The 16,496-nt window shown below is 35.7% G+C and overlaps 1 protein-coding gene across 3 annotated transcripts in view; it reads left to right on the top strand.

Annotated features, from left to right (window-relative positions):
* Positions 1-16,496, top strand: part of PDHX (pyruvate dehydrogenase complex component X) — an 80,296-nt gene that overhangs the window by 8,145 nt on the left and 55,655 nt on the right. For all 3 annotated transcript variants that reach the window (XM_004446848.4, XM_071218110.1, XM_004446849.5), the window contains exon 2: positions 8,439-8,519. In XM_004446848.4, the coding sequence (XP_004446905.2) occupies positions 8,439-8,519 (81 nt within the window). The remainder of the gene's footprint in view (positions 1-8,438; positions 8,520-16,496) is intronic.

The raw sequence follows: 16,496 nt of genomic DNA, 5'->3' as shown, positions 1-16,496 counted from the left end.
AACTTTAGGGAACAATAAATTAGAATTAGACTAGTGTACCGTATTTGAAGTGGGAGTCAGAAGCATGCTGTAGAAAAATTGGAACAGAGGATTTGAAGTAATGTAAGAATTGCTTGGAGAAACTGCTGTAAAATTCAATGATTGATGAATTGCTTGTGTGATTGATATGGCAGGTAAAGCAGCAATATGCTGAGCAAAAATTTTTAAGTTTATTTTGTCATTCTATTAAGGAAAATAAATTAATAGCTCTAAAGTTTGTGATGCTCACATCTATTTTAAAAAGGAGCACATTAAAATTTTTAAACAGTTTTATTGAGGTTAACTGTTACAGAATAAAATTCATACATTTAAGTGTACACCTAATTTTTATATATATGTATACCTTTGAAACCATCAAAACAGTGAACATATTAATTATACACCAAAATTTCATCATGCTCACTGTAAAAATTCTTTCTACCCCATCCAACCCATTCTTACAAAACCTCTGCTTTCAATCACAACATATTAGATTGCATTTTCCACAATTCTATATAAATAGAACCATATAGTATAAGATCATTCTCTGTTTAAGCATATATCAGTAATTCATTCAACTGCTATGCATATTCATGTTTAAGCCTTTGTATGGACATTCTCTTAAGTAAATATTTGAGTATGTTTAATATTTTTTATTGTTTTTTAGTATATATATTTTTATTTAAAGATATATACATCACCCAAAATGTTACATTAAAAAATATGAGGTTTCCATATATCCCCCTTTACCCCCGCCCCCCACTCCTCACACATCAACAACCTCTTTCATCAGTATGGCACATTGATTGCATTTGATGAATACATTTTGGAGCACTGCTACACAGCATTTATTATAGTTTACATTGTAATTTACACTCTCCCCCAGTCCATTCAGTGGATTATGGCAGGATATAAAGTGTCCTGCAGCTGTCCCTGCAGTATCACTGAGGACAACTCCAAGTCCCAAAAATGCCTCCATAGCACACCTCTTTTTCCTCTCCCTGCCCTCAGCAACTTCCATGGCCACTGCCTCCACATCAATGATACAATTCCTTCCGTTGCTAGAGTCCCAATAATTCCATAGTAGAATACCAGTAAGTCTACTCAAATCCATGTTTTATTCCTCCATCCCATAGACCCTGGAATGGTGATGTCCACTCCACCTCTAAATCTAGAGGGGGCATAGATCCCACATGACTGGTGGATGTTATTCTCCTGCTTGCAGTTGTAGATTTTCAGTTCCCTAGTGTGGGTGACCATCCTCACCTCCCTGTTAGCTGACATGGGTAAGTCCAATGAACCAGAGAATAGGTATTGCAACCCTGCTGAGGCTCAGGGCCAAGCTGGCACATGGACAGTCCAGAGATTCAAGTTGCCTGAGCATTCACCAACCCCAGTGCCAACCATAGGTTCAATAAAGAGACAGAAGAGGCATGTGTAGAAAGGTCACATCTGAGTCCAACTCCATCACATTCAGGAGCACAAATTCCAAAGTAGGGCCCACTGGCAAGGCACTGAACTCTAGAACCATCTGCCTTGACTGTAGGACCTGGGTAGCCTTCAGGAGCACCTCTACCTGGGGTTGTATCTACTTTGACTGTCTGTGGGATCTTGCTGAGACGTGCATAAGTGCTACCCCTCTGATGACCTCCCGACTCATATTGAAGTCTCTTAGCTATTTAAACTCATTTGTCTTTAACATTTCCCCTTTTTATTCAAGGTCTTTTTCTAGTTGAATCACCAGCTGGTGCTTAGTTGTAACCCCTTGGCACCAGGGAGGCTCATCCCTGGGAGTCATGTCCCACAGTGGGGGGAAGGTAATACATTTACACGCTGAGTTTGGCTTAGAGAGTTGCCACATTTGAGGAACATAGAGGCTCTTAAGAGGTAACTCTTAGGCACCCTGCAGCTCTAGGCCTAGTTGAAATTTCAAGCGCACATAAGCGTAGTCATCAGTATCAAGGGCCCATCCTTGGACCATCCTTCTTCACTGGTCTTTGCCCTTGAACTTGAGGGATTGTCGCTGTTCCACTGAGGAATGCAGCAGAGCTCCCCAGGATGGGAACTCCGCATTCCCTCAGTTGTTGTGTGTAACTCTACCCACTATAACAATATCCAGTGAACATCTGAACGTATGTATATATCCTAGATGCATGCCCTGGAGAACTCCCTTCCACCCATGCATCCCCTATCAATAACATCACATTTCAGTGCTCCTCCCCTGCCATAGCTGAACCCCTCTGTGATCCAAAACTGCTTCAAAAATGAAGCCTAATATATTGCCAAATTCAGTTAGTAGGAAAATGAAATAGTAATGACAGGTTTAAAAATTAAAAAGAGAATACATAATAATTTAGGAGAACTAAAGTAAAAAATAAACTGGGTTTTTAAAAAATGAAAAATATCATAAAACTTTTTTTTCGAAGTTTTGCCTTTCATCACTATAATAGGTGTTACCCTGTATGTACAGTGGCAAAGCAATCTCTTCCATTTCTTCCTCAGTGTCTACATCGTTTTTTAAATTTTTTTTGTCTTCAAAAAAGTTTTAGGTCACAGTAAAGTCACTTGAATTATAGGGGACTCTCTTATACCCAAGAGCAAACCTTTTTCCCTCTTCCCCAGTAATGATCATTTTACATGTGAATGTTACATTTGCTACAGCTGATGTACAGATATTGAAACATGGCTACCAACCGTGGTTCCATTATGATTTATATTTTGGGCTATACACTTTTATAAATTTTTGGTTACGTTATGGTTTACATTATGGTTTACATTTTAGGCTATATACTTTTATATATTTTTGGTGAAATTTAACATGGCCTATATCCATCATTGCACGATCTTGTGGAACACTTCCATTGCCCCCCAGTTACTCCCCCTCTTCTATCTATTCTATGCCTCTCCTCCTCCCCTTGGGGCCCAGTTTTTTAAAAAACTGCCAAACCATTTTCCAAAGTGATTGTATTATTTTACATTCCCATTAAAACTGCATGAAAGTTCCATTTCCCTGTCATCTTTACCAATATTTGGTGTAGTCAATTTTTAAAAAATTTTTAAACATTTTTTACATTATAGAAGTGGGTTTACAGAACAATCATGCATAAAATAGAGTTCCCATATACCATTCTATTACTACAACCTTGTATTTATGCGGTCTATTTGATATAATTGATAGAAGCACAGTTTTATATTTGTACTATTAACTCTAGTCCATGATTTAATTTAGAGTTCACTGCTTGTGTAGTACAGTTGCACAGATTTTTTTAAAAAGTTTTATTCTATCACCATATGTACAGCCTAACCTCTCCCCTTTTAACCACATTCATTTATATATTTCAGTGTTGTTAATTATGTTCACAGTGTTGTGCTGTGGTCACCACTGTCCGTTACCAAAACATCATTTCTGTAGTCTTAACATTTTTTGAATATTTTGTTTGGTTTTGTCGTCCCCCCCACTGCCCCACCCCGAGATGATTTCCTTGTCTGTTTGCTAAATTGTTTTTGCTCGTTGTTTGTGCTAGTTGTCTTCTCATTGTTTTGTGTGTGTTTTTTTTGCTAGTTTTCTGTTTGTGGTGTTTTTCCTTTAGGAGGCACCAGAAACCAACGGAACCCTGGACCTCCCATGTGGGGGGGTGGGCACTCAACTGCTTGAGCCACATCTGTTTTTTGCTTGTTTGTTTTTGCTTGATGTCTGCTCATTGTCTGCTTATTATTTGTGTTCTTTACGAGGCACCAGGAACCAAACCCGGGACCTGGACCTCCCATGTGGGAGGCTTGCACTTACCTCCTTGTGCCACATCCAATCCCCTGAATATGTTTTTTAATTGCTCTGGAAGGACAGATTTTACAAGCCAGTTAGAGATAATTTGTTAGCTATCTAACAGGGCACTAAAATGATTACAAAAGAGTGTAATTCTAACTAAATTTTGTGTATTTTTAAGTACTAATTGAAATCTGTGTAACAATGGGAGAAAAGCATATCTCCTTTATTTTTACTTGTACTCAATATTAGTTAATATTAGTAAGAAGTGTAATTGGTGCTTATTTCAAAGCCATCTCAATTTGACAGGAGAAAAGTGCTAAATGGAATTAAGTAAGAGGCTATATTTAATTTAAAATTACAAGGCATGTAGAAAAACCCATACTATCTCAATAGGGTTGACAGCTGCCATAAAAGACAGATATTAATAACTAATGTACAGCTCTGTCACTCAAAGCTGATATTGTGATTGTATAATTACTTCTCCACTGGAAAAATACATTTGGAAACTACATGTTTAATGTTCCAATTGAAAGAGGATATACTAGAATGAGATATGTATAGTTATTAATAAATTAATGCTTATGTTTTGAAATGGTTTTCTTGCATGAGAGTCTGAGGGTAGATTGGGTAGATTAATCAGAAAATATATTGCACATTTTACTCTCTATAATAAGCCAGTATAATCAATCAAGATATAGTACTGAATAATGGAGACATCCAAAATGTCCTTTGGTTTTTGTCATCTTCATTTCAGAGTAAGGATAGTGATCTATTACAGGACTTTTATATTTTATTATCATTATTCAAGAAGCAATTTCAATTCATCCATGAAAGGTGACTGTATGAGGAATGATTATATTCTTTTTATTTTTAAAATATGAAAATTTTTGAGTTTCTTGATGCAGTAATTTGGAATATAATAGTTAATAAATGCAAAATTTTCTCAGTATAGTCCTTAATGTCAGGAATAATGGAAATGTGAAGGTCTCATATGTGAGAGATTATAATAGGAGATAGAATCATAAAATATGAATTATATTATGGCACCTGGAACCCACATAAAAATAATATTGAAGAGAGATTTTGTTTTGAGAGAATTAACTTAGCATTTATCCTAAATTGGAATCAAGATATAGAATCACTGTAGTCCATTTATTTTTTCAAGGTGGAACTCTATTTGATATATAAATTTAATTCATATATGAATATGAAATAGTCTATCTCATAATGCCAGCTTTGAACTTTTTGATAGAGGTAACACGTCCGAACCTTTTTATTTTAGTTCTGCTTTTTTGAAGAAGTTGACCACTTATCACGGTGCTCTTAAAAGGTAGTTTTTTTAACCCAATTTGTCATTATGAACTTAAAAGAATCCTGTGTTGAGGCTTGAGCTAGCTATGTATTCATTAGTTTAATGTTTTTGTTTTCATCAAAAAAAAATAATAACAATGCAGAATAGTCATTTTTAATTTCCTAATGTGTGCAGTTAGTCAGGCTTTGAGCTCTTTAAGAATGCTTACAATTAAGTGTAGGCTTGTTGTGTTTACATTTGGGAACATGTAATGTTATAAATTTGTATGTGTGTGTTTCCCCTAGCTTACTCAAGAATTTGGTGCTCCAGTGTTTTATAAACAACAATGCATTTTGCAATTGTGCATAGTGTTTGCATTATTTTCTGCCTTTCTGTATTAGTTTCCTAGGACTGCCGTAACAATTTACGTAATCTAGATGACTTAAAAAACAGAAATTTATTCTCACAATTCTAGAGGCCAGAAGTCCAAAATCAAAGTGTTAGCAGTTCATTCTGGAGTCTTTGAAGGAAAATCTATTCCATACTTCCCTCCTAGCTTCTGGTGGTTGCCAGCAATCCTTAGTGTACCTCGACTTGTTGATGTATCACTCCAATCTCTGTCTCCATCTTCACATCGTCATCTTCCCTATGTCTCTGTGTTCTCCCTTCTTGTTATAAGGACACCTATCTTTTGGATTTAGAGCCTATCCTAAATCTAGGATGATCTTATTGCATGATCCTTAACTTAAATATACCTGCAAAGATATTTTTCCAAATAAAGTCACCTTTCAGAGTCTGGTGGTTAGAACTTGGACATATAGTTTGGGGGGCCTCTATTCAACCTACTATACTACCTACTATCTTAGTGAGCCTATTTTAGTCCACAGAGACTAATTTATTATACTAGGAAAAAATGCAAAGATTTTTAAGCAATATTCCAGTTGTTATTTGCATGTCTACTAGATGCAGCCTGGGAATGAAACTGTTGCAGGGAATGTTGCTGATAGTTACAGAGTTGGATGGCCTCTGTTCTCTAGTCTCTTCTGAGACAGCTGTATATTTTATTAGAAAATCAGAAGATAGAAAACTCATTGTGCTACTTTTTCTCCCTTATTACTAGTATATATTAATGCCCTTAAAGAATACCTGCCCTCTTCCACATTGGAAATATTCTTCCTCAGTGGTTTTGTAGTATAGAAATTCTGTGTGCCCAAGGTAGGGAAAAGGCTTACTTGGGATATTTGATTGGACACATGAAGAATGTCCAATGATGCTGACATGGTATGATGTCTGGCGTGCTATGTTATAATTGAGCTGTGATTGGTTAACCCATAGTTGTAAGGAACACTGAGAGGTAACATAGTACAGTAGTATATGGTTTTGAGAGTTAGGGGACAGAATCCAACTCTCTTAATCAATCTGTCTTAATTATAGTTTTCTCATTCGTGAAAAGGGCATGTTGCACTGTCATTGTTAGGATGTTAGAAATAACAATCCTTCTTAGAGTTTGGTACCAGTTGAGAGAGGCAAGAGTCACACTGATGGAGGAGATCAAAATGGCAGTTTTAATACTAATGGTCATGTTGGATTGGAGAATTTGGCTTTGATCTGTGGCCTTGTACCGTTGGGCTTTCCAGTACAACCCCATATTTAGACCTCAGCTTCTTGTTTGAGGGAGAGTTGTGTCTACAAAGCACACACACTTATCTGAATTGCAGCCTCACACCCAGTAGGACCTGTGATGGGAAGAGAGAGAGATGGGCCTGAATGTCTGCCTTTGAAAGAGACCCATTTACACCTAGTACATGGAAGAGCTTAACTGGGAAAATGCAGATTCCCTACGGCAAAGGAAAAGGAGGAAAGGTCTGAGGCCACTCACTTTGAAAGAAGTGAATGAAGAGTAGAGAGAAGACAGAAGCTTTCTTCTAAATACTTCAAAGGATAGTTGTTCCTGTATCATGAAGCCACAGAACCTAATTTCAGAAAATTCAGTTTCCCAAAGGAAGTATTTAGCCTCATTTAACGTTTGTGTTAAATTCTCTTGCTTTAAACCCTAAAACATCAATGGAGAAAAAAGTAGTCCCTTTCTCTGTCTTCTTTCACATTTGAAATAAGTTGGATATGCTACAGTGCTTTGCTTTTCTGGGTCTGGAGAGCTGAATAATCTGAGGAGAAGAGGATAGACCATTGACCATGAGGTGCAGCGGTGCTCAGAGATGTATTCACCAAATGCAATGAATGTCTCATGATGATTGAGGAGGTTGTTGTTATGGGGGAGGAGTGGGGTGACAAAGGAGGGGGGTATATGGGGACCTCATATTTTTTTGAATGTAACATTAAAAAATAAATAGACCAAAAAAAAAGCACTTTTACTGTGGGGGAAAGGACAGGGAATGCTCTGCTGGTCTCAAATTACCAAGAATTCTCCAAAAATTTTCTGCAGATAATTGTACAGAATAATTGGTTATTACATGATAACTTTCTGTACTCTATTATATAAATAAATTAAATTTTAAAAATTACATCAAGGGATATAGTTTGTTACCATGGCTACAGCTAAGAGCTTGAGCATGCTTTTATCCTCTTTATTACTGTAAACTTTGTATTAGATAATCTAAAAGCTGTGGACTCATTGAGTAAGTTACTGGATGGTGGATGACTATTGAGAAGTACTACTGGACAAATATAGGTAGAGTCTCCTTTTTGATCTAGGGAAAAAGTAGTTATGCTTAATTGAGGTGTTACCCTACCTTTTTGAATCCCCAGTTGGGTGGAACACAATCTAAGGTTAATTTAATCACTTAGATTCTCTTACCTGATCATCATTGACAAGGCAATCCTTTCTTTCATACTTCCTAGCAAGAACCTTTGCATCTTGAATAGTATAATACTAGAGGAAAATAAAAACACAGCCAGTTTTTTTAAAGTTTAATCTTTATGATTCTATTCAATGTCATCAGAACCCTGCTTTTTTGTTTTTCCTTTCGTCATTTTACCTGTGAGTATTATTTTTCACAATAGTAAAAGGGGAAAGAAGAAAGAGATGAAACGTAAATCAACTTTTTTTTTTTAAGCCCTGTATGCACCTGGCTTAAAAATATGTAGAGCAGAAGGGAACTATGAAAAAGGAATTGAATGTATTTCCAAAATAGACTTTTAATTAGAAAAAAACAACAGCTGAGAAATTTATATTTCCATACTATTTACTGGACACTTAGATTAGTGGGGAGTCTGCTAGACTTTGTATTATTCTCTTTCTCAATTTGATAGAGAGAATTTGATGTTAATTGATTTGAAGTTTTATTGATACCTTCTGAGGTACGTTGTTGTTCTGTGGCCCATCTTTCCTTTTTTCAATTTCAGATAATCCTATTAAGATACTAATGCCATCACTGTCTCCTACAATGGAAGAAGGGAACATTGTGAAATGGCTGAAAAAAGAAGGTGAGCCAGTACATTGCTAAATGTCTGTGTACTTTGTTATTTGATCATTTTGGGTTTTTTTCCTAACCAATTGTAGCATGCAATATGTTATATAAATGAAATAAATTGTATTCCTTTGCCAATTTATGTACGATTGTTTAAATAAAATTTTCCTTAATAAAATTGGTAATTTAGCAAATGCTTTCTGGGCTCAGCCTATATGTTTTCACAAGCAGATAATGCTAAATTATTTTAAGGCTTGTTTCCAAGTTTTAGTCCTTATTCTGAGCTTTTAGTTTCAACATCATAAATGTGTCAATCCCCCTAAGTTAATTTATAACTTTAACTTAAATCCAAGTGGTTTTTTTTTGTATTTTTTTTTTTCTGGAGCTAAGTAAATTGATTATAAATTTCACTGGAAAGAACAAATAAAAATAACCAGGAAAACCCTCAAAAAGAAGGAACAGTAGATGATTGTAGCCCTACAAGGTATTGAAACATATTATTAAGCCTCTATAATTAAAACTGGTACTGTTCAGATAAACAAATGGAACTGAATAGAAAATAAGGAAATAGATCTAGTTGCACATGAGCATTTAGTATGTAATGAAGGAAGACATGAGATCTATTCTTTGTAATATGCCAAGGATAAATTACAAATGAACCGGACACTTAATATACAAAACAGAAACCATGCAGTAATAGAAAAAATAAATGAATGAATTCTTCTGAACATGGAAGTAGAATAAATACTGTAATTATGACTAAAAATCCAGATTCAACAAGGGAAATACCTTTCCTTGCTACTTTTGTATATGTTTGAATTTTTTGTAATGTATGTTCTTTAAAATGTATACCTTTTTTGTGATTTATGTATCTTTAAAAACAAAAGACAATTTAACAAATAAATAAATGTATACCTATCACCTTCAGGGTATAGTTTGAAGTGAAAAACTACTCTTGGCATTTTATAAGCATTACATGAATCTGAATGTTGATTTTATCAAGATAATAGTTGGTATAATACCACCCATAAAGCTCTATTAGTAACAACTGTTTGCCAGGTTTTAAATACCTTTTGTGGTACTTGGAAAAAGACTAAGAATAAAGGCCAGTGAGGTGAGTTTGATACAATACCTCTCATACAGAAGGGCAAAGAAACAAATAGTGTGAAGGAAGTTGTAGGTAGAAGACCTATTTTTTTTCTGGCAGCTGCTTTCTTTTCCTTTTTGTCTTCCTTTGGCTATTGCCACATGAGGCCATTGTCTCTCCTCCAGATATTGCCCACTGGATAGCCGCCTTTTTAGCACTGTGTGTAGCCTTCTTTCCCTATGCACTGTATTAAACTTTTGTGGAGGAAAAAGGATGATTCTCCACTTCCTAGTAGAGATTCAGAGAAATTAGAGGTTACCAAATGTATTCCCCAAAGCCATTATTGTGCTTTGGCTGGAGGAATATTGAACTAGGTATTAAAAGAGCATGTTTAGAAAGAAGGACAGGGCCCGGGAAGGATTTATCTAATTGCAGAGACAAGTTTTTGACAAGGACTGGTAGGGTGTCTGTATGTGATTTAGTAGGCATAGATGTCATCCTGGAAAATGTTGGTATTGCGTGGCCCACTCTGGTCCTTATAAAATAGTATAGAGACTTTAGGCAATGAGCAAGAATTCGGGCTGGCAGAGTTATGTTGTGATTCCTGGGGATGTAGCCATTCATTCCATCACTTTTGCCAGTGATGACAAGCATGGCAATTATAGAATTGAGTCTTGAGAACCCTAGTTAAATGACCTTGGGTTTTTGAGACAAGGCCCCAATTCTTTGAGTGAGACTGAGGTGCTAGGAAAGACAACATGATAGATTCCAGAATGGGCCTCATAGAGGGCTAATATAAAAATTAGGAGGTATAGTGCAATGAAGCCATCCAAATAGGTTATCCATGACTTGTCCTTGATATACTAGATACCAAGTCTGCTTGGAAGTGTTTTCAATTCTGTTCCTTAGCAAGCAGTAGTCTTGAGTTTGTTGATATATTTCTTTTCCCTGTTATAACTATCATAGTAATTAGAACAGACCCAGGAGCACTATATGTGGTCATTAATAAATATTTTTGCAGAGGGGAGAGTAAGCCAAAAGTAGGGAATATGACTGGGATTTGGGAAGTGTTTGCAGATGAGGTGGTAATTGTAGAATAAATGGGCTTTGAAAAAAAAAAAAAAAGAGGGGAAGACATTCCAGGTAATGCAAACAAAACTGACAAAATCTTGGAAGTGGGATGTCATGAGACATATTTGGCAACAACAGGTATTTCTTGCTGAGTAGAGGGTATGGGATATGGTAGGTTATGGGGAGGGTCTTGAATAACAACCTGTAGCTAATGTGCACACTCATGGTTATTTACTAGGAAGTGATATCTGTGTGCTTTCTGGAGTCCCGTTAGGAGTGCTGTACTGAATAAATCAAGCCCTACTAGCACTAGATTAAGAGCTTACTATAGGCAGTTTAAATAGCTCCCTTTGCCTGCTCCCATTTAAAGCCAACTCTTCAAGACTTCTAGTTAGTATGACCATTGAAGTCTGTAGCAGTTTGATATGGTTATGAATTCCAAAAATAGATATTGGATTATGTTTGTAATCTGGTCTGTACCTCACATGATTAAGTTATGATTAGGGCTTTGATTGGGCCACATCATTAGGGTGTTGAGTCCCCACCCACCAAGGGGTGGGGACTCACAGATAAAATACATGGCAAAGGACAGAGTTTGAGGGTTTTGATGTTGAAGTTTTGATGCTGGAATTTGATGCTGAAGCCTTAAGCTGGAGCCCCAGGAAGGAAGCACACAGAGGAAAGAGAAGCAAGCCCCAGGAAGAGAGGAACCCTGAACCCAGGAAGAAGACAGCCCTGGGAGGAGAGGAATCTTGAACCCAGAGAGAAGCAAGACCCTGGAAGAGAGGAACCCAGGAAGTCTGAACCCATGCAGACTTTGGAAGCCGTCTTGTTCCTGCACATGAAAATAGACTTTGGTAAGGGAAGTAACGTACGCTTTATTACCTGATATCTGTAAGCTCCTACCCCAAATAAATACCCTTTATAAAAACCAACCAATTTCTGGTATTTTACATCAGCACCCCTTTGGCTGCCTAATACAAAGTCTAAGCAGATGAAAAGTTTTTTCCTCAAACTAGATGTAATATAAAACAAATCTTTTATTTTAAGTTGAGCTTAACACAAGAGAGGGGAATCACCAAGTGTCAGCAACAAAGAGAGAAATCAAATTCAGAGTGATGAATGGGAGTTGAAGCCATGTGCTCCCGGGGTCTGAGCACTGGAAGGCCAGATTCTGAAATGGGGTAGTAGTTATTTTGGGGGAATATGAGGTAGGAAAAGGAGAAATAAGGGTCAGGTTTGAGTTTGGATGTGCTTAAGTTCGAAATGCTTAGTAAACTAAGGGATGGTGTTCAGTAGAAAATGGACTATATATCCTGGCATTCAGGAGTGAAGTCTGACTTTGAGATAGAAATTTAAGAAGACAGGTGGAATTTAATGCCATGAGATGAGAGGCAGACTTATTGGTTTCATTTGGAATCTATATGGAATGCCTAACCCTTGAAAATTTGCTCTCATGAATCTGTCCTCATGAGACCTTTGGGGTTCAAAGTTATGATGCTTGCAATTTTGGATAAATTGTCACAAGTCAAAGTAGAGGGGTTCTGAGATGAAAATTCCCTTGGGTTAGCTGGCAGAAGCTGCTGTACTAGAAGGATACAACCTTAATCCAAGCCACAGAGGATTCCCAGATAAAGTCCTACTTATCAAGAGATCACAATCCCAAATTAAACAGTGTACATGGAAAGTAATCTTTTAGGAGCAAGAGTTGATTGGCATGATGAGCAGCAGGTCTGGACTCCCATGAACTTAAGTTAATTGGAATTACTGATACATAACAATGTGTGTTTGAAATGGTTATACATATAAGAGAAGGAATTGAAAATAGGGGAAAAGATACTGTCCCAGAAAGTCCAGGCAGATTTGAAAAATAACAAGTAGAACTTTTAGTAATAAATACTGTCTTTAAAAATAAAAAATAAAAACTCAAGTTTGGATAAAAGTGCAGTTAGATATGACTGATGAAAGAGATTGTGAAGTGAAGGTTGATCTGAAGAAATTACCTAGATTGCAGCACAGAGAGAAAGCAGTGGGAACTGTAAAAGAGAAGTTGAGATAAGAAGGGCAAATGAGAACCATCCAATAGACAAATAGGCAGAGTTCGGAAAGAAGGAAGAAGAGGAAGAGAGAGAGAGGTAATATTCCAAGAAAAAATGGCAGTGAATTTTGTAGAATTTAGAGCCAGTGTTTCATCAAGAAGTGCTTTGAGCAACTGGCTCTACAAGGGTGTTGCCATCTTTTAAAAGAATTATCAGTATCTAAGAAAGTTTCACCTTTATAAATAATGTAATCATTTGGAATCTAATTTTAGGTTTCTTTTCCAGTATGAATTATAGAGCTTTGGCTATTCCAATATGACAAGGTTGTGGTGGTATTAAATGATGATTCAGACACAGAACAGCCTTTTAAGGATTACTATAAAAAGATTAAATTTCTTCATACTTTGCAACCTGATAGGAAGGTAGATAAGATTCTTTGGATGACATTTATCTCTCAGACATCCAGCTCACTGGCAATCTGAGAAATTATTCACATTTATTATAATATGGGCAATATGATAAAGAGCCAGAAGACACATTGTCTCATCATTCTATTACTTTTTCACTTTAGATTGCAATGTGCTGTTTTCATTGAGGGCATTCATTGAGGATGAATTTTAAAGCCCCTAGAGCCCGTTTCACTAAAAGTTGCTCTTAGAGTTCTATGTTTTGCCAACTAAGGGGAAGAGTTTGTTTACTAATATACTGTAAAAATTGAGAACAGCCTTAATCTTTGCGTCCTAGTAATTCACTAATTTCTTGCCTTTTTTAAAGCGCATTGGCTTTGTTAGCATAAATTGTCGTTTTTACCTGATTTGATTGTGATCTTTGAGTGAAATTTGCTTATTTTTAGTAACCTTATGTATTATACATATGAGTATGAGTATATATGTCTAAGAATACCTGGTGCTTGAACTTGGTTTAGTCGTTTTGATTTAAAAGCAAATTTTATCTTTGGACAGACCACATACTTTTTATACATCTTTTTCTCCTATCAGCTATGGGATTTTGTTTGTTTCGTTTTTTTGTATATTATCTTGAGATATTTAAAACAATGAGTTTAGATCTCCAAAAAATAAGGGGATTGAAATTTTTTCATGAAAGGAATAGTGGTGTTTCCAATTAGGAATCCAGTGTATTTTTTAAACAAGAGCTAATTTATAATTATTTTTACTAATGCTGTGTGTGTATATGTGTGTATTTATATATGTGTGTATTTATATATGTGTGTATATATGTGTGTATTTATATATTATATATGGTGTGTATATGTGTGTATTTTAACCCAGATAAAGTGATAAGGGTATAGTGAAAAGAGCCCTGACCTAAGAATAATGGTTTGTTTGGTTTCCATGAAATGTCTGGTTTGCATATCTAGTTGAAGTAGATGAAATCCTTTTTCTGCTGGCCTTTGAATTCTTTGACAACTTGATCTCTTTTTTCTTTTTTATTCCTTATTTTTAAGTCACACAATAATGTATCTTATAAATTATTTCAGTCTGAGAATTAAGTAAAAATATGTACCATCCAATTAGAGATAACACTTAGAAAGTGCTATTTAACACCCACAATTTCAAAATCTCATGAAAGGTGAATTGAGCTATAATTCCACATCTTTAATAAAAGTTTGCAGTTTGAGTTTAGCTATTTTCCATTTTGATGAAATTGGATACAGTTTATTTTTCATCAATGGAAAAGTCAAATCAGCTTCAGAAAACAACAAAAAAGAAAAAACTTCTCGTTCTCCCTTTTGTGAAAGAAGATTTAAGGGTATGAAAAACATTGTTTTCCTTCTTGTGATATTTAAGGTTTTCTGTTTTGCAATGAGCTCCTAGGGAACAAAACTAGGCTAAGATGATTATGTGAAGTACTTAGCCACATGGTATCTGAAAAGACATTGTATAAGTGTTTAATCAGTGAAGCTTTCTGCTGCTGCTCTTGGTGTATCCTTTAGTTACTGTCATGCTTTGTGATCATACTTTCTGTCATGTGACTGGGGATTTTAAGTATTTCATAGTTTTTGTGCAAGTTAAAACTGTTTTAAAGGACTCTTACCTACCACTAGGTGCCATTAGAGAGTTATATGGCAACTCTGTGGCTTCTACTACAGGAGAGGCCTTGGTTTTTGTTATTTTGAGGAATTTGTATATGTTTATGGTGCTAAAATGAAAGAAAAAAAGGGAAAAGTACTTTTCACAAACATCTTCACTGTTTTCCTTAGTATACTACTATTTTAATAGCTTTATGGAGGTGTAACTTACATACCATAAAAGTCACCCATTTTAAGTGTAAAATTCAATAATTTTTAGTAAACCTAGAGTTGTACAGCCATCACCACAACCCAGTTTTAAAATATTTCCATCACCCTAAAAGATCCCAGGTTCCTGATTGCAGTTAATTCCTTCTCCTATTGCTAGCCTGAAACAACCCTGATCTACTGTCTCTAAAGATTTTCCTTTTCTTAACATGTGGTATGATTTTCTTTTCCTTTTGAAATACAATCTACTTTCTTAAAACATCTGTCATATAAAGAATAATGTAAGATTATATTATGTAGTACTGTAGCTTCCTCTTATGGCATGCAAAGGTTCTTTTTGGTCTGATTCCTGCTTACCTCACCACCCTGATCTCTCATCACTTCTCTCCTGTACTATTTGCCAGTTCCTCCTATGTTTGTTTTCTTTTGCTTTAGGACTTTGGGCACATTCTTCCCTGGATCACTGCCCCTTTACTTGATTGTCTCCTCCTCATGCTTTCAGGCTCAGATTAGATGTCATTTTTTTTCTCTCACCTGCCAAAACCTGAATGAGATACCCCTCCTGAATGTTCCCATAGCATCCTAACTTCACCTTATAACACTGTAATTTCCAGTTTACTTGTCCTTAGATATTAAGCAAGCTTCTTGAGGTCAGAAATCTTACCTTGTCTATTCCCCTCCCCCACCCCATCCCATGACTTTATCCTCAGTGCCCAATACAGTTTTCAGTAAATATTAGTTGATTAGGAAAATCTCCTTGGGATTAGACCAGGCACCTTTTGGACTTTTCAGTAGTAATCCCTAATTGATGTTTATTTCATTAAAATAGCTTATATTGGTGATTTTGAACTATTTTAACTGAGAATATAATCATCTATTTGAACATCTTGTTGCGGAATGAAGTCGTTTCCGTACCGTGTACTTTAAGAGCATATTTATTAGCTTAGTTTTTTAGATTTTCCTTCATATTCTCCTATTACGTACTCCTATTATATTGCTATCCCATCTGTTTTTGGTGTATATTGTGTGAAAGGGCTGTATTTGTATGTTATATATTTTTATATATTTTTGTTTTAGGTTTGTCATTTTTAAGCAGCATTAACCTAGATTTTGTTTTGTGTATTCATTTGGATAATTTCTGCCTTTAACGTGTGATTTCATTCCATTTATATTTATTACAATTACTGATATATTTGGACTTTTTCTACCATTTTTCTGTTTCTCTTTTTGTTCTTTGCATTTTTCTTTTCATGTGCCTGCCTTCAGTTAACTAGGGGTCCGTGAGCTTGAACTGAAATCCAGAAAAACATTATTTTTGTGGGGATGCATTGGTGCAGGTGTGATATATTTATTAAATAATATACAGTATAGTGTGGACTTAGTAAGGGGTCTGTGGTTCTCACCTGACTGGCAAAGGGGTCTGTGGAACCAGAATGGTTAATGACCCCTGAGTTAGATTATAGTTTTCATTTCTATTTTTCCTCTGCTCTTTTGAATACTGTGGATTATATAATTTTTCTTTTCTTTTTTTCTTTCTTA

This window comes from Dasypus novemcinctus, chromosome 10 (genome assembly GCF_030445035.2).
Source record: "Dasypus novemcinctus isolate mDasNov1 chromosome 10, mDasNov1.1.hap2, whole genome shotgun sequence".
Taxonomy (NCBI): Eukaryota; Metazoa; Chordata; class Mammalia; order Cingulata; family Dasypodidae; genus Dasypus; species Dasypus novemcinctus.
The sequence above is the reverse complement of the archived record's forward strand: the minus strand, read 5'-3'. Positions and strand labels throughout refer to the sequence as shown.